The 24,540-nt window shown below is 41.4% G+C and overlaps 1 protein-coding gene across 1 annotated transcript in view; it reads right to left on the bottom strand.

The window, feature by feature from the left end:
- Positions 1–24,540, bottom strand: part of MACROD2 (MACRO domain containing 2) — a 680,006-nt gene that overhangs the window by 433,181 nt on the left and 222,285 nt on the right. Inside the window, exon 5 of the mRNA XM_026036601.1 lies at positions 17,728–17,844. Coding sequence (XP_025892386.1) covers positions 17,728–17,844 — 117 coding nt within the window. The remainder of the gene's footprint in view (positions 1–17,727; positions 17,845–24,540) is intronic.

Genomic DNA, 24,540 nt, shown 5'->3' on the forward strand with positions numbered 1-24,540 from the left:
GCATACATATTAGAATAAAGTGCCATCAAGAGGAAAATCCATCTTCTGCCAGTGACATGTTCCTCTAACAATAGCGTTTAACAGAACAAACTGCAAAAAATAAAGCAGCTTTTTTTTGTCGAGAAATACCACTGCCTCGCTTCAAATACCTGATGACAAAGTTAATGAACACACAAGACAAAATAGGATGAAATGTTAGCACACAACAGCACAGGCTAAGAGTGCAAAGCGTGTTAATTAGTGTATTATAATGACTTCTGACAGTTTCACATAATGCCTTTCATCATCACACTGTTTCAATTACACATTCTCCACTTCATGCCTTAAAAACGGCTTCACTATTATTTTTCACCTGCTGCTTCCGTATTAGGTTAAAGCACTTACGCCTTTCAATAAAATAATTTTATTTTCCAGAAGTTAATCACTGAATCCCCTCAGTAAATACTATAGGAAAAATTCCTCCGCTCTGTGAAAGGATGAAAGGGAAACAAAGGGACGTGTTATAACGTGATGTGCTTTGTTATCTCCAATACCTCGGGATGCTCTGTGCTTCACAAAACCCTTGGGTAGCAGCCAGCAGTGCAGCTCAGAGCTGGAAGATGTTAGCACCAAAAGGTTAAAGCTGAACCAACTTTGTCTGAACGCTGAAAGAACGATCAAACAGACCCTTTATTTTTTTATTTAAATGTTAGCCCACCTATTATACATGAAAAAGAAAAAAAAAAAAAGAGCTTTAAGACAAATGACTGGAAGTTTGATCTACCAACGATACAAATCAAAAGACAAAGTTAGCTATTCCATTACTAGCGATCTGCTGGGGAAATGTGCTTCCAARCCTTTTCTTTTCCCTTAACCTTGCACCTCGAAGAATCACAGATGAGGAAGTCAAAATGAATGCATCAACGGGCCTACGTGCTTTTCAATATTCACCGTACTGGATCCCTTCATTACTCCTATTGAAAAAGGGCATAATGAGGACGGAAGGGCTTCCCTGCTCCTCGAAGGCCTCCGCAATGTGTCATACGCCCAACGCAAGCGCCGCAGGACCCAACGCAAGGAAGGACAGGAAAGGAACGCGATTCCCAGGCGGGTTCCGAGAGCTGCCCAAGGAAGCGGGCTTTGGCAGCAGAGCCGGGCCYGGGAGCCGCTCTCCTCCCACGCGGCCCTCTGAGCTCACGCCGCGGAGTGGCGCCAAGGACTGCGACTGCCTGGGGGAAACGATCTTCCCCATCCCAATCCACGGCACACACCTACCTACCTACCTACCCGCGGTGAGGCCACGGGAGGAAGGCTTTTTCCATGGGCTGAGATCACCCTGTTCCAACACGTTAGCTGCACTTTTCCAGGTGCCGAGCACCCATGAAGCAAGCCGAGAGCTTCAGCAGCTCTCCCGAGGTACCCAGGGTTTTTCAGGATTTGCTCTTCCCCAAAATCACCAACATCACCATCAAGTGTTGCATGAATGTAAACAAACTTCACCATTTAATGACAGTTTACTGTAGTACGCTTCAATATGCCCGCACTTTCAATCACTTTTCCACTCATTTAATTAAACAATCATTTAATAGAAACACCTCTGTGACACACAGCCACAAAACAAACTGCCTTGAACTTGTCATACAGCTCCTCATTACCCAATTATTCCTCCTCTTTTCACATCACTCTGCATTTTAGTACTGCAGAAGTCGTGAATGCTTCCTGGCATCAATTATGCATTTGGTCCAAGTCCTAAATTTCTTGTTTTTACCTCCCCCTCTCTCCCAATGGCTTCAAATCTTTAATTTAGGCCTAGATGGCTGTGGGGACACTCCCAGAACCTGCATCTGTCTACATGGAGATGCAACAGCAATATCCTACCATCAAGCAACCCTCTGCACCCAATAGAAACAACATTTTTGKTTTTTTTAAGGTATTTTGCTGTTCATAACAACCACAGATCAAACCCATGCAGCCTTTAATTCAGACTTTTTAGGCCCTAAGRCACATGTGCCTAGCATCCATACACTCATTTTGCAATCCCTCTGAAAAGGCATCCAGGAAGAGCCTTAGATCRGCACTGGAGTTATTAGGATTAGTACCCAGCAAAAGACTTGGGCAAGACAGTTTTTCATCCTTAAAATTGACTTAGGCAAGCGCAGTCATCCTCTACTTCAGAGCAGATGACTGGAGTTTCAAAGTATGGGTATGTTTCAAGTGTATTTATCACACAAAGAGGCAGAAGTGGGAATATGGCTCGTTTGTGACTTTAGGAAAAGGAAGCAAAGGAATGGAGGCAGCAGCAAATGAATTACAAGACCCGTCAACCTTGTTAGATACTGCACAGAGAGCAGTAGTGCTGAATGAGACTTCCCACTTCAGTGCCTACTGCAAGCAAATGAAAAGACATGCTGAGTTTGAACAAGGTATTTAGGAAGTGATGGACAACTCYTGGAAAGGCATCTGCCTTTCTTGGTAGTTTCTCAGGACAAACATTCAAATTTGACTGTTTACTCAGCATTGAAAATCTGAGTTAGCAATTTCCTGGACTCTAATGTAGGAAATGGTCTTAAACACATCTTAAAGAGGTAACAAAGAAATACTTTCGTAATTACATATCTCTTAACAAATCCTCTGCAAAAATTTTTTACTGCAAAMATAATGGAATGAGTGTTTGTTTTGTCCAAAAGTAGAGAAGTTCATTTAAAAAAGTTTTTCTTTCCATTATTTTGGAGTTACACCTATCAACTAGACAGATAAAATGAGAAAACGCAAGCTTAGGGTAAGTATTTGAATAGCAGAAATTGCTACCCTTTACAGAGATCTGTGMTTATATATGTGTACATCCCTTATTTGTACTTCCTTTGAGAATTTGAACATATATGCACATACGTAACAGTAGCGCTATCTGCAATATCAAAAGATTGACGGAAACAGCATTACGTGACAGCCAACATCTTAACATGAAAGGCATAAGCTCTGAATAGAAAACCAATCCCTGCTTGCATCGCTAAGGATTGCCCTGACCTCAACCTGAAGAACTGCTTTTAAATGCCATCAAAAAAATAAATAAAATAAAAAGGGGGCACCTCCACCCAAAAAAAAAAAAAAAAACCCACAATATTAAGCTCACAACAAAAGGAGCTTCCAACCAAAAATTTTCCTTGATCACTTTCTCCAGGTGAGCTGCAACACCTCTTGTAGAAGAAAATCTTTAAGAGAGGGCAACCTGGAATTTCTCGGTCTTAGAAGCCTCAAACAACAAGCAGCACTCTTCTCAAGCAAAATGCCATTTTTATTCATGAAAATTGTTCCTTTCCTTTCTCTCCCTAAGCAGATAAAGTGTACCCTGCTATTTCTCATTATTGTCCCGTAATCTGAAAAGTATAGGAATGTAAAATTAAAGCTCTGACAAAACTGACATAAGCCTCAAAAATCATTCCCCATCATTTGAAGTTTCCTGCTTCACTAAGTTTTTATTGTTCTCCAGTTGAGTTAATCTTCTGATACGTAAAGGCCATTGTTCCATGTGTGTGGAAGGTTTATAGTTATATGCAGGAATGTAGGAATGGTTGTGTAAGGAACTCTGAACTCAATCCCATTAGGGTAGAAAAAAAAGGAACTGAACTTCTCTCTTACAGAGATAAAATGGAAATGCTCTACAGAAAGTGAAAACAGCTCCTCAGGGAATGGTTAGGAACTGGGCAAAAGAGCAAAGCAAACGTTTCTTCAGTCAAGTAGAAACTTGGAGAAAGAAAACTGGGAGTGCTCGTGAGCAGAACAGCACTGCCAGAATGGTATAGCAAAAGAGAAAGCCCCTGCCTAGTTCACTGACCTTGCATGTTGATGTAATCTCAATAAACGAAAAGGAAATAGATAAAAATCTTTACATATAATGTATATCCCATTTATTCCTTAAGGGATTTACTAAATTCCACGAGTCTTCAGAAACATGAGGATAAGCTAACTAGTCACAAAGGGCAAGCAAGTGCTGTCAGTTTTCAAGCCAACTTCGGAGGGGGAAAGAGAGTTTAATGTCACCTCTGTGCTCCTTAAAAAAAAAAAAAAAAAAAAAAAAGAGCTACCTAGACAGGATCCATAATTTTACCTTCTCCCTTTGGAAAAAAAATGTTATTAAAGAATTTCAAATGTTAAAATGAAGGAAAATTGTTTTGCTCTTCTCTCTCAGCTTGTTCATTAAGAGTGAATTCTCCATACATTACAATTATGTTCTGAATGCAGACCACAATAAATCAAGTATGACCGSTTGGTTATTCAGTATACAGCAGGATGTATCAATGGCCTGTCCCAATTCCCTTTACGTTCTTCTCATTTTTAATGCAATTTAACCAAATATGAAAGTGCTAACGGCACTCAGCTGGAAGAGGAAAACAGAACAGTAAATATAGCAGTCTTCAATCCAAACATCATCTTTAAAAAAAAAATCACTTCCCAGCTTCATTTACAAACTCATTTGCACAGAGTTGCCAATCTTGATTAGCTCGAATGAACTCCCTAAACATGAAGGTGCCGTCTCCGAGACAGTGATACAGGAGGAGATTAGAACACCTGCAGACATCCATTCTACCATAGGAGACTTTCTTTTTGCTTAGAATTACTCTCAAATCGATACCTTCACGCGTAAGTGTGCAAAAGAAAGGATATCACAACCGTTGCTTGCACAGAAACCTTGCATTTTAAACGCATGCTGCTTCAGACTGTAAKCTAAGAAACCAAGCAGTCTCCCTAGCTTTCAAAAGCACTTAAAAAGGGGAAAGCAGAATTTCTCCTGAATTCTCGAAACATTTTTAACAGGAAGGCAAGTSACAAATAATGTTACAGTATGCAAGGTAAGGAAATATTGTTCAAGACAACAGTAGAACACAGAATTTTCCACAGAGACTCAGAATTCAACTATTGGAAAACAATGGTTTTAATAAAAAAAGTGAAACTCAATTTCACAGCTATAATGTAAGACTGTTGACAGATGATATTCATTACATGTGAGTAAGTAACAAATGCCTTCACTGAGGAGGATTTTCTCACACAGCAAAGCACCACATGCCATCTATTCCTYTTGATTATGGCATTTATTTGGTCAAGTATTCACAAGTTAAAATTCTGTATGTTTAATCATAGAGTCTGGCCTCCTACAAGACATTATGTCTTAAGACTCACTTGATGGGGAGACAAGCTTAGACAAGCTCTTGCAGCTTCGAGAAACTGCAACCAACCATTGCTCAACATCTGATAGGAGGAAAACAGATTGCATTTTAAAATGCATATGGTTTGATCAATGATATGCAAGCCATGATTTACTGTTATGGTTATTAAAAAAGGAGCATTACCTGTACTTATGGAAAATAGTATGGCATATATCATACCTGACGCAGTAAGAAAATACCAGCCATCTTTTTGATGTATATATAAAAACACAGGCCATAACTAAACAGATAAAGTGAAATATCTTTAGTAACTCTTACTCAGCTGCTGTGAATAAACTATTGCCTGAATTAACATTTTAGCTGAGAAACAAATCCTTCTATTAAGAAATTGTTAGCCTAGCTGTTCAGATAGTGAAAAAAGTTTTCCCATTTCTCTATARGGCAAGCTCAGGAATGAAACCTAAAGCCGAATTTAGAACAGTTTAAGGTAGATGAAATTCAAGATTTAGACACTTTGTCCTATAAGGAAGTGTTCCTTTCAGTAGGTGCTATAAAGAAATARGGGCAAAACACTAAAACCAAGGAAGAGCTCGCATTGAACTGAAGCTAAAGCAGCAGTGAATGGAAAAGGGAAGAGTTGAGAAAGGGTGAGGATGACCGAGGATGCCCTGAACTGATAGTGGGTGCTCTATCAACAGGCAGGAGAAGACACCAGCCAAAGTAATCGGCCAAGCAGGTGGTGGAAGGGCCGAGACCGAAGGAGAGACCTAAACCCAACACTGTTGGAGGAAGGTACAAAACCAAAGGGAGCAGAGGGGGACAGCGACTTGTGAGGCAGAGCATTTGGATGAGAGGCACTGTAGAGCAATCTGTTAATTGTGCTCCTGCCATTTTATCAATCTGGAGGCTAAAGGTGCAAGGTGTAATGGATGCTGGGCTGGGAGCCAAATCACAGCTCCTGCTGCTGGACATGGAACTACCGTAAGCAAGAAGAGAGATTTTTTTTTTTTTTTTTTTTTTAAACAGTGGTAAGGTAGTATATTGTTTTCTGTACTTTAACTGCACATCTCTCTTACAAGTTCTGAAGTGAAATACACAATAAGCTAAATGCACGTTAGCACCAGTTCGTGTTAAGCAGCATAGCCTGGAGCTAGTAGTTATGTTCAGGGCCCAATATCAAAGAAACAGATTAAATTCTTATRCCACAGGCAGAGAGATACGTCTGGCAGGTTGGCTAATGTGGAAAAGTGAGGGAAGTGTGGGAAGAGAACAAACATATGTACCACATATGTGGCCAAAAATGGCATTACCCAAGGTGAAAACCCTAAGACACATTCTTTTGAGAGGAGAGTTCAGCACAATTGGACTCACCCAAAGCTTTCTGGATTTTAAAGCCACTGAGTTCACTTCATAAAATATTAAGAAACAATGCATTCATTTTTACAGTGATGCCTTTAAAGCACACGAGGCTGGAAAAAAACACACGACAGTGACTTTGCACACCTGCATCTAATACAAACCTCCATTTATTTAAGAAAATAAGGACTCTTATGAGGAACGAGACTGGTAATGGGTTACAGAGCCTTTTGCTTAAGCACTTCGGCTTCAAATCTGACATGGGGAGAGTTATTGCCAACTGATGTCTGTCCAGGGGATCAGATGAAATGAACTGCTAACTACAGTCTACTCTCCGTGCAAGCTACCCCTAATGCAAAAGCCCTCTCCAAGACTGCAACTCATTCAAAGGGCATTTTTAAGCACAGAAGACCTTAAGGAACTGAAAAAATAATAATAAAAAAATCCCCTCTCATTAAAAAACAGTCAGCCCAAGTGAGATTTGGAAGCCTTCCATTTCCCATTGCTCTCATGCCAACACACTCATGTGTTATGCACAGGGGTTGGGTTCGCTGGCATTTTTAAGCAGGCGCCTAAGCTGCACAGCCCCGAAGGGAGGAGCGCAGCTCTGACCCGTATGGAAGCAGGAAGCCTGTGGAAAAGGCAGGAATTGTCTGTACCACTGAAGGACAAGAACACCCAACAGCACCGCTCCGTGCCCAAGGCCCAAGGCCATCCTCACTCGTCCTCCATATCACATCTCCTCTTAGAATATAGAATCACAGAATGGTTAAGGTTGGAAGGGACCTCAGAGGTCATCTAGTCCAACCCCCTGCACACGTGGGGTCACCCAGAGCACGGGGCACAGGGCTGCGTCCAAGTGGGTTTGGAAGATCTCCAAAGAAGGAGACTCCACAGCCTCTCTGGGCAGCCTGTTCCAGGGCTCTCATCCTCACTGTCGAGAAATATAATGTTGTCTCAGCCTTGAGAGGCTACTTTCCTGCTCTCCTCTCTGATTTCTTACACACAATCGCTTGGCCGCTATCAAAGTATTACTAAAATAGCCCAGCCACCTTGTTCTCCCATTCATCTTCAAACTCACCCTCATGGACGGTCACCTGAGGTTCTCTCACGTGTCTCCCCSACATGTGCAGTAACAACTCTTTCTTAATAAAATTATCCTGCAGAAAAACTAAATGAAGCATTCTGTAAAATGAACAGCAGTAAGAGGAAAACTATAGGAAGAGTTTAAGACAAAAGACACTTCACTGAGTATCATACAGATTGCATTAATTTGACAAAAACTGTCTGGGGAATGTATAAACTTTAAAATATTTAAACTAAAAGGAGGAAAAGAGAAAACTCAGCTCCCCCAGGTGTGTAGTTCCCCAGCGACTCACGATCTCTAATTACAGAGGACTTGATGCATCTGTCAGGACCAGAGCTCTCCGTGCTGCAACACGGTACCTTCTGCCTGTTCTCAGCACCCTGGAAATCCCTCACCCAAAGGGAGGGCGCACGCAAGTTTTCCTCACTTCCACCAGCGTTTCTGAGCCAGCTCTGACATYTCAGCTGATCACACATGATTTGGCTTTTATTTAACTTACCCGTCTGGGGTGTCTGTTATCGAAATCAGAAACTGGAAGACAGACCTAAGGGGTGGCAGCACCAGCAAGAGCCAACTCGGACGACGAGGTGGCAGGCAAGAACAACATGGAAACATTTTAGCAATAACTGCTATAAAATTTTAAATCAAGGTTTCATTTTTATTTTACCTTCTCTCATCTAGAGAAAATACCAGGCCTGTATAAAACTCATTTTTCCGTTGAACACACTCTCAATTATCTATCTTGCTGAGTGACTGTATGTAAGTACTCTTCAACAACTACTGAAAAAAGAAAACACACCAAGTTTTTATGCCTTTTGAAAAATCAGGCAATAAGAGGGCAATTCTGGCAGTGGTTGGGAGACACTTTTAAAATCTGGATATGCTTTCAAAGCCAAAATGCATTTTCTGAAGTTGTCTTTAATTGCCAAATATAAAGGTAGTGAAAGACGATCCTTGGAGCACTTGCTTATGTTCACTCCCTAAACTGACAGAAACCCAACTGCATTCACGTGTCTCCGCTCAATTTTGCGGTAACTTCACTTCCAGGTTCCTATGAATGGGGCCATATCACAACAAAGTAAATGAAGTCTTCCCTGGATACATATCTGCTCCATTTTGTGGAAAAAAAAAAGTTGTTTCAAACAAGATTACACCGCTGACAGGATTACACCTGACACAAAAGCAATCTTTTACTTGAATAAATTGTGATCTTTCAAAACCGCAGGCTCTCCGATCCTATTATATTACATTATTTTGCTATCCGTGACACCTCTGCAGCCCCACGGGGRCTTTCCCTCTCTCTTCATGTAACATCTGTGGAGTTGCCCCACATCCTCTGGGGAACGAGCAATGAATAATGCCCTTGTTAGAACAAAGCTGCAGTGAGAAACGGTTTCCTCCTGTCTGCTCCCGGCTCCTTCAAGCACTTGACAGTCACGATGACCTGCTGTCTGTAGCTCTTGCAGGCTGAGATATTAAACAACATTCCTACTGTAATTTGACTTTCTTAAAACCACCCCTGTGTTCTAATTCTAACATGACCGCTGTATAAAAGGTGCAGAGTGCATGGTAAGTAGCAAAAAGAAAAACACAACCAGGACAGACACAAATATGATTAGATATCAAAGGGGTTACTTCTAGTGTTGCAATGCATTTTTCACTTGTGCATTTATTTATTTTTACCCCTGGCTTGCCCTGGAAAGCTACCAAATGTTTTTACGGAAAACTAAGGAGGAATCATGCCTAGAAAGGCTGTGGGATGCTGCACCAAACACAGTCCTCTTTGCCGTGCCGAAACACACACATGGCAGCACGTCCCTCTTGCGGTCCCRCTCGTACATGAGGAGCTACAAGAGAATTCAGACCACAGGTAACTCAGCACAACCCACCTGCCAAGGAGCCAGAAAGAGAGATTTGTAGCACGACAAATGGCTAAAAGGAATATGTAAGAACACGTAATTCAAAGCTGGTGACAGTTGTTTAATTAACACTTTATTCTGGCTTCTTACTGTGTAAATTATATTCTAAAAGTTAGACTTACCTACTAACCAGCGTGTGTGCAGGAACTGCTACAAAAAGTTTAAACTGAAAATACTGTATTAATATAAGTTTCTGCTGGAGCTTTAACTAATAGTAAGCACTTGGACTGCTGCTGGGTCATTTTGATTTGTTGCATGCTTTTTGTTAATATTCCAAAATGTACAAAAAGCTGCAAAAAAATCCAGATCTTGGGGTCCCTCAATTTTGTATTCCCTCAGTAATACTTCAACCCTGAAAAATAACAAAAATTATTCTCTCAGCATTTTAAATGTCCAATCATCCGTGACATCCAGGACCTAATTATTCATATCAGCTAGTTGACCTAAAAGATGAAGAAACTGCTCATTCCCCCAGAAGAAAATAAGTGGCAAAACGGTTGCAGGTCACACTAAGATGCAAATATCTTGCAACAKTGACTATGTATGCACCCAGAACAAATGCATTCACATAAACACAGAGAAACATATGGTTATATGTATTTATAGCAATAAAACCACATTCCTCCCACCTTGCTTTTTAGATTTTTCTACAAAGGTAGGAAATGATTGGTATCTTAAGAAGCCCCATAAACATCTGACACATGTCGGAAAGGGAAGCAAGGTTCTTGTCAGTCTGAGGGAAAAAATTAAAAAGCAAAACTTAGTGCAGCCTCTTCAACTTGTAACAAACAGTTCTCACACACACACACACACAMAAWATATATATATATATAAATGAAAGAAATACTGTGGGAGATGATGCTAAGAATGGCATAATGCTACCAAAATCATCCTATAAACCAGGAAGATAATTCTGCATGAGTTCACACTGCTCCACAACAACAAAAATCATCTAGCAACCTAGCTCCCCATACTCAAAGAAAGAACAGCTTGGATGATGGTATCTTTTCACTTCTAGTGAAACAGAACCTAGAACATACAAAATATCACCAATTTCTGCCTGTCTGGTTCATTAGCAGACTCCTCCTTCAGCAATTAGTGTATTTTTTTTTCCATTCCAACAGTCCCTATTCTGGCATGTTCCTTCTGTAGAGTATGTTGTCGTTCTTCGAATGTTTGACATGAATTTTAAGGAGGCTTTTGGTCCATGAAGCTCTTTCAGGCCTCTCTGCATAGTTTATGTCAAACAACCTCAGGATTCCTCTGGTGGATGAAACAMAGATCTTCTCTCTTCAAGCCATTTCATGCAATTTGCCTATCCTATCCACTTCAGAGCAACATAAGGGAACTAAACTCCAGGTGAAGAATTCCTCGAGACAGAGTCCAACATTTCATTTGTGAAAGTCTTTCAAAACATACTCAGAAAAAACTAAACTAAACTAAACTAAAATAAAATAAAATAAAATAGTAATTTTACATACCAGCTAAACAGCAGGGATTGGGGTGACTAGAAGAAAAGTTTTTAAAAATGCCTGTGAAATGAAAATAACTATGTGTCCTTATTTGTTACCTACGATCTGATTATCTCCATTTGCAAATATTTTCTCCTATTTTTAGTTAACTAATAAGTAGATTCAGCACAAAAGGGAATCCTACACTTCTGCTGGCAGAGGAAAAAAATAAAGCAGCACTGTTTTTAAAACATCCCAGCTACATAATTATTATTAATCTGAAAAAAAAAATGACACCAAGTTAATGTCCTCCGAGAGGCTTCAGTTTTAAACCCGTTTTCCACCCTTGGGAGATGGAGGATCAGCAGTCAGTGCTCCAATTCGAGCCCCAAGCCTGTGCCAACATATTTTATAAGCTAAATCCAGGTTTGGGAGACCGGCTGCATATTTTTCAAAGCCTAACCCAGCATAAATCATGCAGTGCCAACACACTATGAGGTTAATGTTGTGTTTTACTACAGTAAGCAATTTCTATCACCATTTAGAATGAGATGAGCAAGATTCAGGCAGGCAAAAATCTCATGCATCAAAGATTAATTCTTCAAATACTGAGCAAAGGTTTTTGGCTACAGAGGGAACATTTTGGATGGGAGCTGCAATAACCACTGCTGGAAAAGGAGCATAAACATCTCCACTGCAGCCCCTGCCCCTTTGTCAGCTGTTGCTATCAGAAATTTCATTTTTCTACTCAACATTTGACTTTTTATTCTCATACCTTTTGGAATATAAACAGATCAATGATATCTAAGAGATGTGCGGAGTTATGGAGAACATAAAATAGGCTGGTCTTGAGAGGCACCACACATCACTCCAGCGTCAAAATATTTGGGAGAACGAATATAAACCATCACTGTGGAAAGACACGCTGCAGAGAAAACGATTTTTGACTGAACTAAGAGACATATTAAAAAAGTCTTGTACATAGAAACTAAACATGAGGAGAGCACCCAAACCTTGGGGAGGAGCCTGGGCTGCCCAGGACATCCCTGGAGCATCCRCGGAGGCAACGAGAGCACTTGGGGAGCTGACTCGCTGGAGGCCCCGCTCCATCCCCAACATGAGAACCTGTTCCCTAAAAAGTGTACACGAGTTGGGCTCATATCCAAGGAAAAACACTCCATACTCCTGCTGATTCATATCCACACTTTGCAACTCGTAGGTACAGCTAGTTGGCCTTTTTCTACCCAAACTGATGACAGACTTGGAAGAAAAGGAGATGTTTGAACTTGTTCAGTGCAAACTGAGAAATACCTTCCCTGAGAGTCCCTACGTCTCCTTTTGGGTGTTGAGTTTTGTGTGTAGAGYCTGCACAGAGGGAGAGACCAGCCATAAAGCTTGACAAAGCTTTAAAATATACCATTAGAGCCTCTTGACAACGTAAACGGGTTTTGGCACTGAAGAATTAATCATTAATATTTCCCTTCCATGACATCTGCAGCTTTTGCAATGTATCCTACTGCTAATGGTGAATATAGCTGGTCATTAAGACCACTGGAGACAATTAGGTCAAATTATAACAATATTATTACAATTACAATAATAACAATTATAACAATAAAGACATCACTGCACTTACTTGCAAGAAAGCTATAAAATATAGAATCACAGAATCATTAAGGTTGGAAGGGACCTTTAAAGATCATCTAGTCCAACTCCCAAATAATATAGATATAAATGGGGCTTTGAGACGTAGACACAACTCAAAAGAAAAAGAGATATGTAATAAACGGTTTTCACAACCATTTTAAAAAATACTATTTCCCATACTAAACAACAAAAATACTACTCAAGAAAAAGAGGTGTTGGATCTTCGCTTAGCTTGCTTGCTTTCTTTTAAATTTTGTTTTAAATATGTAAGCAATGATAAAGATTCAAAAACACGAAAAGGGACAACAAACACCTGCTGCAGCTCTGTGGCACTTCAGGAAAATGCCCTTCTAGAGCTTCTTCCAACTAAAACCTTTCTTCAGCAGTAACTCACGTGGTGGGCATCCCACCGACGAGGCACGGCAAAGCGCAGAAAGGGCCTTGCTGGAGGCCACGCACAACTTTCACAAACCTCCAACTATATTAAACCCTGTCGCCTAAAGCTAAGCCTAAAATCACTTCCCCATGATATAAGCAGGTAACAAAATAGGCACCAGGCAAAGGTAACGCACCCTCTCCTCACTCATTGAAGAAACCAGCTGTCAGACTCTTGGCACGTGAGGAAACTGGAATTATTTGATGCAAATCTTACATCCCCTGAAATCAAAGTTTTAAAAGTGCAACAAATTAACCTGAAATGAAGTTCCTCGTGGAATCCTGGAAATTCCTAGAATATGTTTAAATCTGTTGAATCAAAAAATCCATTTTCCAATTGACCAGCTATAGAATGCTGCAGTACAGTTTTGGCGGAGTGTTTCCACACAATTAACCTTCTAATTACAATTCTGTGAGCGAGCTCAAAACAAATAGGCAGAGATTTAAGCGTCTACCTTTACAGCCCTGCTTTAAAACCATACCCTCCAAACGTTCATCTTTTAAACCCCGAAAATCCTGCCTATATGTTAGGAGCAGCACACTTTTTAATCTCCACTTCTTAATCTGATTAAACAAATCTAAAGCCCGATTTCTCCTACTGCGTTTAATACTGGCACTCCTCCTAACTGCTTATTTCACAGCAGGAATTGTCTTTGGGAGCACATTCCCATTATTGCTCCAGATTGATCTACACGGCAGCTTTGGACCAAAAGATTACGCATATATATGGCATTTCCTAAAGGGCACTGCTTAAAGCACTAAAAATATCAAGCAAGCAGAAAAATTTATTCTATATATTATAGCTTTATTAACAACATAAAACAACATATTAAAAAATCCCTAGCATTTCCAGGCAGGTACTTCTGCTCTCAGATTTTATTTACCAATAGCTGGCTCTAGCCCGTATCAGAAGCTATAAGATTTTATTTTCCTAGGTTTGGAGGGGTTTATTATCAAACATTTTTCAATGAAAGAAAGAAATGATTACTCCAAATACTAACAGTAGGAAAAAGTTACTTTGGGGCCCTTTTGCTGCCAGAGCGAGCGYAACCATGACCTGCTTTGGATGTTGGCACCGTATCTTCAGTGGGTTTGAAGCCCATTAAACATCTGGTGGAATTGGCTCTAYTTCTGTAACGCGCCCTGATGGCCTCCGCTTTGTTGTGGACCTCTACAGGCAGATAACAAGCCCTGAGGCTGTTATGGACCCCAGGCTCCTGCCATAAACACAACTCACCTCCGATCATCGTCTGCCGGTGGAGTCAAGGGAGGCTGTTAATCAAATGGGGAAGAAAGCAGGCGTTTGGGCAGCTTTGAACAGGTCTCACTCACCTGCTCTTTACTGCATGGTGCTATCAGAGCACCGCTCAGAGGCTGAAGGCCAACGGCACCACGTGGGGGATGGCTGCATTTGGGGGAAGGGGCTCTCTGCAGGCTTCGGCAGCAACCAAGATAGATGGGGATTGCACTGACTTCTGCAGAAACATACTCAAGGTTGCATTAAGCAGCAATTAGAAAATGCCACTTGGTTTCACCTCTGTTTTCATGTTCCATGGCTTTCAGAAACATAGTCTGTGGTGTCTATAAAGCAATATCTCTAAGCTACAGACACGTTAATCTTAGGCTGCTAATTATTAGGCCAGAAAGATGAGAAAAACATTGTTTTATGTATTCTCCCACCAATGCATTACACAGAGGGTACCTGTGTGTCTCCAGGCTGACCCCCCGACTCTAACACAGCTACAAGCCCAAGAAATGGAAACCAGAGGACCAACCACCACCACAGCRGTTGCCTTACTTTCAGCCAGCCTTATTTTGCAATTTTTCATTTAAGAAGATACACAGCAGGCCTTCTTATTTAAGATAAGTAAACACAGTGAAGTTTGCAATAAATATAGAATAGATAAGAAAGCAGATTGCTGAAGGATGCTATTTACCAGCTAGCAGCTTCCTAACAAAGCATACATTCCTTCAAATCCCAAACTTATTCCAGCTTCCACAAAGGGGTCTATGAAATAACATGCTGCACGATGTATGAACACTGATCTGCTTCAACGTGGGGTTTTCARCCCCTGCCCGAGTTCTGCAACATGCAGCACATATGGGGGCTGTCGTGGCCCCAAGCAGCCTGGCTGATTCCAGCCAACTGCTTCCGAGCAAAGCTTCCCAGGAGCAAGGACTAGAGGTGCYGAATTCCCAGAGGGAAATGATTGCAACACTCATTCTTTCATACCACAAAAAAAAGTAAAAATTCAGCATGCTTGGAAATACATTTAACATTGAGTAGCACCCATCCAATTGCAATCACCAGAACAGCAGAAACAACATTACCCTACACCAACTCTTAACGGCCCAGTGCAGCTGCTCCAATATACCCAAATAGATAAGGGAAAAGCAAATTCACGTTACAGGAGCTGGCACTTGGTCTTTGCCTGCAATCTCCCATCAAGCTGCTGACACTGACTTGCATCGTAACACGTTATGTGGATGGTAAAGTTGGCACCTCCTGGGCCATTCTTGCTTTCCTCCCAAAAACTGGATGCAAAACTGTTTCTGCAGTGGAATTGTCATATTATTGTGACAAACCAGCACGGAGCGAGGAAAAGATACCAAATGCCTCCAAATCTCTTTAAAACACAACTGCTGAGTCCYTCTTGTTTGATCACTTTCAAATGAATAGTCCACAATTTCTACTAATTCCTGAGTCTAAAACCAAGGAAAAGAAAGAAACAGCTGGTCCTTACAAATGTGGGTTATGAAACACCTAGAATAATACAAAATGAAAATGTCAATTAAGAAACCAAAAGTAGCTAATATTCAAGCCTCTGCTTGCAAACAACACTTGTCCTTTTATTTTCCCCTGTCCCTCATCAGGGATCCTGTCCCCACTGCCTGAAGTGACCAAATACAAATAGAGACATCCCTGATTGAATGCTAATTTCTAAGATGATTCATTATAGAGGATACTGCCTTTTCCCTCCCCGTGGTTACAGGTTTTGTTACACTCTGCAAGTGATGAGGCTGTTTGTTTTAATTGCTTTACTTACTATTCTTACACAAAAGGACAAAACAAAAAAGACTCTCTCCTATAGACCCTGCTCTGCAAAACCAAACGGATGCCGGACCCATTAAACTACTATAAATTTTATAAGGAGGCCATGCCTCAGATGTGACCCTTTCCCTTCCAAAGACAGTTCAGTGGTTGCATTGTCACTCCTTCGTATTTAATTTCGCTCATTAAAATACATGTGAGGAATTATGCATCCATGAACCAGCACCTTCTACAAGGGCCTCTCATGTCTCTTTTTAAAAGGGCAAACATTAAACAGCTGTGACTAATTCACAGCTAATAATATCTATTTACCAGTCCTATCTATTACACAGGAAGCTTGTCAAGACTTTGGCCATATACAAACACTGCATAACAGCCTCCCTGGACCTCGCTCAACTTCTCCCCTGAAGTCAAATTATTCTTTCACAATTAATCAATACCTTTCACAATTAATTAATAACATATGGTAAATCTAAGTACAAAATGTAGCAAAGTTCCCCCATATACAGCAATTATCTCTATCAAAAAAAATACTTGGTAGGTCTCATTATCAATGAAGAAGGAACCAAAACCTTTTTCTTTTTTACCTAAGACACTAAAAGRCCAGCAGAACCTGAAAAGACTCCCATTACTGCACTATGTGTTTGGTTGGACACAGCTGAGAACCAAGACAGTAGATGTRAACATATTTGACTGAACCATCTTCCTAATACAGCTTGCACATGAATAAAGAGCTTAAATCCATGATATCCTCTTAGCAGTGTGTTCTTGATGCTTTGCATCAGTGTATCTTGGTATACGATTCCGTAAGATTCAAAGATGAAGAAGTCTCTTTTTTAAAAAGAATATATAATTTTTTTTATTTTATATAAATCTATATATATGTTTATATATATATATAGGAGACTATCTGACCACCATGTTGCCAACATGCAGGCTTTCCCCCACCCAAGATTAGCTCAGCACCTATGCATCTGGATCAAATACCCTTCTTCCTATTTTCAAAAGGATGGGAATTGGGGTAATCCCACCCTCACAGTGCAAAAACCTCCCAGGCCAGGCCCGCATGCTGCTGAAAGCTCAAGTGGGACAGATGCCTCCACAGTAATTGCCAATCAGCCTCCACGCTGCAGCTGCAAACACCGGSCATCACTTGGATCTCCTCAGCTCCCCAAGCGCTCGCCCATCAGTCTGGGTGAAGAGCATGAAGTAGGCAACACTTCCAAAAAAATGTCTCCATGGAACTTAAATATAATAATGTATGCTTTTTCATACTTCCTAAAGCATTTCAAAGCCTCTGTGACGCATATGGAAGAATATGTTTTAGCTTGCATAAAAGAACAGACGTGAAAGATGGTTCGTATTTGAAAGACATGTAGGTTTTCATTGGATAACGGAGGGGAACCAATAATTTAGCAGAGCTTCAATTGCTTTGACGGGAGGACATTGCATTACAAGAACACGCTTAATTAAGTCTCTCTGCTAATTCTGTAAAATGAATACCTTGCTGAATTAGGCTGCGGGGAAACAACACATGCACAACAGCTCCACGCGCTTACAACAAATACACATTTTTAAAGAAAAAACCAACAAAATAAGAGATTTTTTTTTAAAGGATGCTGAGCAGGGTTGCACTTACACTTTGCAGGTAACTCGTAGCCGCAGGTGATTTTGGCTTGCCCGGTCTCGCAGCCGCTGAGGTTGCGGCACTCGGCGACGAGGCAGGGCCCGGCAGCCCGGTGGATGCAGCCGTCCACTGCAAAACACAGCCAGCAAGTTACTGCATTAGCAGAGTCACTCTTCACGTTGCATCCACACAAATGAAAGACCACATTTACTGCCTGGCTGCATACGCACGGTGGAGACCGCCTGGTTTACTCACRCACAGCCAGGAGTGCACACGCATTTCTTTCCCACCTCAATTTAGGGTCTTTTTGTTGATGCTCAATGCACAAAGTGACACTTAGGCAACAGCAGCTAATTGCAAAGAAAATACCTAGATACTGTGAAGCAGAATTGAAATATCAATATTAGAAATGGGTCCTATCCAAGATTCTAGAAAATTATCATTACCAATTATGAAAGCAGGAATGGATTCCCAGCTAAATGCCATACCTCGGATTCTATACTATATACCTTGGATTCTTTCTGTATTACACAGATCATGTTAAATCACTGACCTATTCATGTCTTAAAAACTAGAAATATTGTTTATGAACTAGACAAAAAGACCTCATTTTGGCCCTTTTAAAAAAAGTATGTATTCTGCATTTATTCATGCAATACTCTGGAGTTAATTGAATAATAATTAGTAAAGGTCGCAATTGCAGCTAAGTAGGCAAGAAAATCAGTAACGTGCACAGTTCTTAATGCCCTCAGGAGCCTGCAAAAGAATAGCAGCAAGCAGCAAAAAATCCCAAAATGGAACAACCACCACCACCAAAACTCCGTGGCACAGCGTTTCTGCCATCTCAACGTACAATCAAAGAAACCATTTGCTGTAATTACAGCAAAAAGCTTAAGAAAGCAAAGAGAGAGGCATTGTATTCATCTGGAGGAGCTGCCTCCTGCAGCCTGCTGGAAAGCCGGGCTTGTCTTGGGGTGTCCTGGGCCTTAGTTGMTTGTTGAAGTTCACGTGAACTTCAGATGGAGCGAGGCTTCCTTCCAACGCTCCAYGCTCTCCTTGGCTGCAGTGCCACCGGGGTTCACAGCATCATTTTGGAAGCCTTTGTAATAGTGAGAATGGCAATTACGGGATCTTGTCTTGTTAAACTTTCAGGGATAATTTCTGAAGCTTTCCCATGTTCAAGAACGTGTGTGAAGCCACCAGACATAAGCAAGTTCTGCATCTGACACAAGCAGCCTCCCTACCCTCTCTCAGCCGAACTTTTAGGCGTACTAGGAATCTCTGCCCAGTACACTCGACAAYGCTACTGCAGGAAGAAATATTTTGTAACCTCAAGGGGAAGAAAAGGAGCGTTTGAAATCTGTCCTGCACTCATAATATCCTGTTTAATATTTTTAAGTTAATTACAAAATGCCTTCCCCACCCAAGCAGGGCAAGTAACCCAGCATGCAGTGAAACCTCAAGCATATGCTTACAGGCACCACATTTTTATTTATTTATTTATKTTACCAACATGAATATTTCCTGAGACATTAACATAAAAACAGCACTAAGGCTGAGGACTAGAATCCCTGCWCAACCTCCACCGAGGGAGAGGCCTCTCACCTCGGGGCAATCMGGGGGAATATAAGAATAAAAAACCTGGGGAATATAACCTGGGAATAAAACGTGGGGAATATAACCTGGATGAATCAATCTCTCCCCACTAAACTGCATTAATTTTATCATGATGGTAATGCAGAGGGAAGCGAGATACAGATGGTCCCCGTCGGCTTCCTGCAGTTACTCCGCTCCGCTCTTCCCTCCCCGCTCCGCACCCAGGCTCCATGAATCAAGTGCTCATCAGCCTCCAGCAGGATGGAAAGGTAATTGAAAAAAAAATCCCAATGGAGAAAATTTTATCCTAAGCAGGTTTGGCATGTGACAAGGAAAGTACCCACAAAAATAAGCAAGTAAAGGCAGATGCTTCTCTTACAAAGGCGAGTAACAGGACAGGATTGAACACTCTGCACAGGCAGAGCTAGAAACATGGACATCAACTTTGATACATTCCACTAACAGAATAATTCTCCCTCCCCCAAATTCACTTAATTTTTCAGTAACTTTTTTTCTGCCATGCTCAAGGAAATATTTGATCAGATTACCCCTACGTACACATTTTTCATTTAATAAGATGACAATTCAATAAATCATGCTAGAAATATTCTGTATTTTCAGTAATATATGGACTACATATCATAAATTCAGTAATTCTCATATCAAAGAGGCAAGCAGCAATACCTCTTGCCAAAGATGAGCACTCTGCTAACATCAAGAAAAAAACTGGCAAAGATAAGAGTGGATTAGCAAATCTAAATATGATCCACTTGTGTCTCTGCTAAAACATGCTTTAGCTGTATTTATTCAAAAAATACGAAAAGAGGATGCACAAAACATTTATGCAAGAAATACTGTTTTCCTGAACATGTGCACTGACTAGTAATATAAGGTAAGAGCAAGATAAGCATTGTTAACATGATAACTGGACAGAAATTACAGATAATGGCAACAGGCTCAGGAGAAGGGAATGAGGGCCAAAGATACATTGTGATTGTGCAGTAAGGAGGAATAGATTTCCATGAGAATAACGGCATGCGGCCAAATTACTTTTGTAAGAAAGGGGAGAAATTTTGATATAGTAGTTGCAGGTATTTCAGCTATCAAATCTGACTGATAYATAGATGCTCATCTGCATTTTCTTAATAGATTTGGAAAATGTTAAGCCATAACCTACTGTTCCCTTCCTGGAATTTCTTCATGCAATTGGCTGCAAAAATCCAGGCATTTATGTTCAAACCCGACTTCTTCTCCAGGTGTCTCCATACTGCCTTCCCACCTGGGTTTTTGGATATCACGTATATGCCTTGGGTCATTTATACACCCAGGATCCCTGTCACTTTGCAGTTGTGAGACAGAGGTGGGAAAACACCAGCGTTGGGACCAGCCGTTGTTGCTGACAAGACACTCGGTTGGCATCTCTAAGCGCTGGCAGCCCTTGGGGGTAGCAGGGAGAAGGACCAGGTTCCTTGAAGGTACCAGCTGCCCTGCTCAAAACTCTGCTTCTTGATATGGGTTTCCTGCTCATAGACCAAGTTATTTCCCAAGGGATTTTGATCACATCAGCACTAGAGTTGACGGAGGGTTAGAGTCCCTGCTTTGCTGTCACCCAGGAGGCGGCRAAGATTCACGCAATGTTTGGATGGTTTCTTAAATTTGAAGACCTATGTAGATTAACTATACGTTGAGGGATGAAGTATATAAGGAGCTTAACACTTTGCTGTCTACTTCAAACAATTCATTCTTGCACAAAGCTTCAAAGATACAAGGCACAACAAAGAGCTTTGTATTAGGAGCACCAGTCCCCCCYTTTTTTTTTCTATTAAGAATAATATTAGCCTTCTCATTACACGCATCCATATGTTTTAGGGCTCACTGTAGACACCAATTTGTTCTCCTAATAATTCAGCAAATGCAGTTAAGAAAGAAAACCTCTTTTCAATGGTACTGCAAGCAATGATTTTGGATGCACAAAGATGTCACCATCAAATGCTTCAAAATAAAGCTTGCGGATACAATGAGGCTGGGCTAAAGACCAAAGAGTTAAAAATAAGCTAGAAACCAATGAGGTCATCTTTGATGAAAATCTTTCTATATCACACAGTTAAAGATGTTAAAAGGTTAAGTGTTTTTTAATTTCGTTTTTCGTAAAGCAACTTTCTTCTCCAGAACTAAGGGGTTAAGGTTACAGAGCAAAAACAAACTAATTTACTGATACAATACAGAATAAATCTATTTCTTATAGAAAATCTCTTAAAATTGCAAATGAAGCAAAAACACAGGAAACACAGAATTAAGGGTGTCATGGGATGCTGCTTAAAAAAATAACCTCAGCAAAACTAGCCTTGCAGTGCAGATGGTAATAAAAAATGGTAAGGTAATCAAACACCACAGCAAAATAGTGCAAACCTTCTGGGAATAATAAGTCCCAAACTTCTTTTGTGACCTTGCAGTCTGAGCCTGGACAAATTGAAATTATGGTGTAAACAACATATGCAGATTTATCATCTTACATTTCAAGAATCTATATGCTCTTTTCCTCCATACTAATTTGTGCTCTCTAGTGGGTTTCCGGATTTTTCTCTCTGCTTTCTCCAAGAAACTCAGGAGAGGAGCTTATTTGATACAATTAACTGTGCATGGCTTGGTGATGAGGTAGGGCTTTTCCACGTGGGAAAGGCCAGGCCTGCACACAAATGGTGCCTCCCTGTATCACAGAATATTCAAAGTTGGAAGGGACCTGTAGAGATCGCCCAGTCCAACCTTCCYGCTCCAGCAGGCACACCTAGAGCATGTGGCACAGGGCGGCATCCAGGCAGGTTTTGAAGACCTCCAGAGAAGGAGACTCCACTCAGGCGTGTTTCCAGAGGCCTCCCAAAACCATCACTGCAGAGGATGTGYCTAAAGAAAGCAACTTTGCTCTCCAGAGCTCCATGGGAATCACGCTGGGGGAGAGTCACAGCAGCCTCTCCAAGCGGGATGTCCAAGGGYGGTAAATGGTGCCCAGCAGGAGACAACAGCTGCTCATCCCATCAACCAAGGTGGCCATCCCTAAAGGGGAGCCCGCAGCTCGTGCTGCAGGGATGGCCWCTGCCTGGGGGAGTTCAGTGAAACGAACACTATTTCAATGCACTGGTTCACAGACCCCCAATACAGTTAACTCCAAATATTTAACATCTTTATAGTACTCTTTAGTCAGGATCTMGAGGAGTTTAAAAACATAATCTAATTTAGCCTTAAAACTCTCCTTTTTCAAAACACAGGACCGCAGTGAGGTACGGTACATTTTGAAATGCTTATTTTTTACTGACCTAGGGTCAGCTTTTACCACAATGAATCTAAATCGCTCGTTTCTTACATATTCTCAGTTTCAGAAAGGTCTAGTGTCTATATTCAGACAAATCAAGACACAGAAAACTAAAAGGTTAAAATCTTTGAAGCTCAAGCTACTGATGAGGTGCTCATTCATATTGTCCTTCAAGTTCTCAGAAGGCTTTTATCTTCACTTAGGAGCCAATGCACCCAGCTAGCACCACAGGCCTCATTAGAGCCATGCGTAGACCTCCAGGTCCTCCTGGCTGCCACTACTGAACCACGCTGCAGGGCAAGTGGAATAAAAAAGTAMTAGCAAGAAGGAATAACTCCATATTCTGATAGGAAGGGCAAAGAACAGCAAAGAACCCACTAAGAGTAATATATATGCATTGAAATGGAGACCTTACTTTAAAGTTATATACTGAAACGCAAATTTAAGAGTATAGTTTTGGTTGAATCTTCCCAAATTAACATTAAAAACCCTCAGTTGTTGTTTGCCGTGGTAAAACGTGTCTGGAATTACTTGTTAAACACAATTGCATGGATTATGAGAAGGCTGTCCTTAATCTACAAGCAGTTCCCATCAAACACAACACCTGGAAGATCCAACACAAGCAGTACCCGTGGCACACACACACTTACAAGAAGGGCAAAACTAAGCAAGTCAAGATGGGTTCAAAATGAAGCTCAGGCACTCACGCATTTTTACATTTTAAGCCCGTTCTACACTTAGTGCACAGATCACACAATCCTACTTGGAGAAAAGTACAGAATAATGGGAAAGCCACACATTTGGGCAGATGTGTTTAAAAAATTCAATACCTTGGAGTACTACAAACTTAAATTAAATAAATACATGTATTGCCAACCAGAAGCCGTTCAGTCATGTGGACAGTAACTCCTGGGCAATTCCTTCATATGAGCTACGCAGCAAACGGGGGGTTGGTCCCATCCCGTGTGGAGGGCGCCGCGTTCCCAGGCTGCGCGTGCTCCCTCCATGGCGCCACCGGATTCCCACTCCCGTTGGCCCGCGTGGCGGCAGAAAGGCTAGCACAAACCCGGGCCTTACAAACCCGCCTGAATGCCACGCTTTTGGCAGGAGGACACGGAGCAAGGAAGGGCTCCAACAGTGTCCCCAGCACTTCCCAGGCCGAGCGCTGACGTGAAGGCCTGYGCGAAGCAGCCATCCGCTTCCTCGGAACCGTCTCAGCAAAGGGGACACCTGACACTGCCCGTGCATTTGCGAAGGGGAAGGAGGCAGCTCTGCCCTAACCGCCTCCCCGCAGCAAGCACAGAGCCTGCCTGGTGGGTAGGCACAGCTGAAGCCATCAGCAGAAGCCTGGCGAACYTGCAGGCTCTGCTATGAAAGCAAAATCCATTCACGTTCATCTGAACTTCCTCACAGGGTCCAAAATTGGCATCTCTTAAGGAGCTGCATATTTTGTTTCATGTGGTACATCATGATGAAACGTGGTCTTCTGGGGACTCTTAAATGCCTCCTTCTCCCCCCCTTCCTTAGCTGCTATAGAGACACAGTGCTTTACTTGCAGCAGGATACCACACAGATCWGAAAGACAAAAAGTCTTAACCAGGTTTCATCCCTAGGACACCTATTTATTCTGTCCTGGATTTCAACTCATGGCAAGAGCACTATTATTTCTGTTTAGAGAAAAAGAATTACCAAGAAAATAGCTCTGGAGTCCAATATCATGCAACCCTCCATCATAGCCTCTTATTTCCATTAAGGAAAAGCACACAGAATTGATTTAAAAAAAATCAGAAGAGGTGACAGAAATTATAGAGGCTTCCCTCTTTGAAGAGGCAGGGAACGGATGGAGTAGGTTAGAGACAATCTTGGCTCTCCCTACTCTGGAAATACACATTTAATTCCATTAGTTAAGCTTTCCGCTAATA

Source organism: Nothoprocta perdicaria, unplaced genomic scaffold, assembly GCF_003342845.1.
Source record: "Nothoprocta perdicaria isolate Ctin4 unplaced genomic scaffold, notPer1 scaffold_181, whole genome shotgun sequence".
Lineage (NCBI taxonomy): Eukaryota > Metazoa > Chordata > Aves > Tinamiformes > Tinamidae > Nothoprocta > Nothoprocta perdicaria.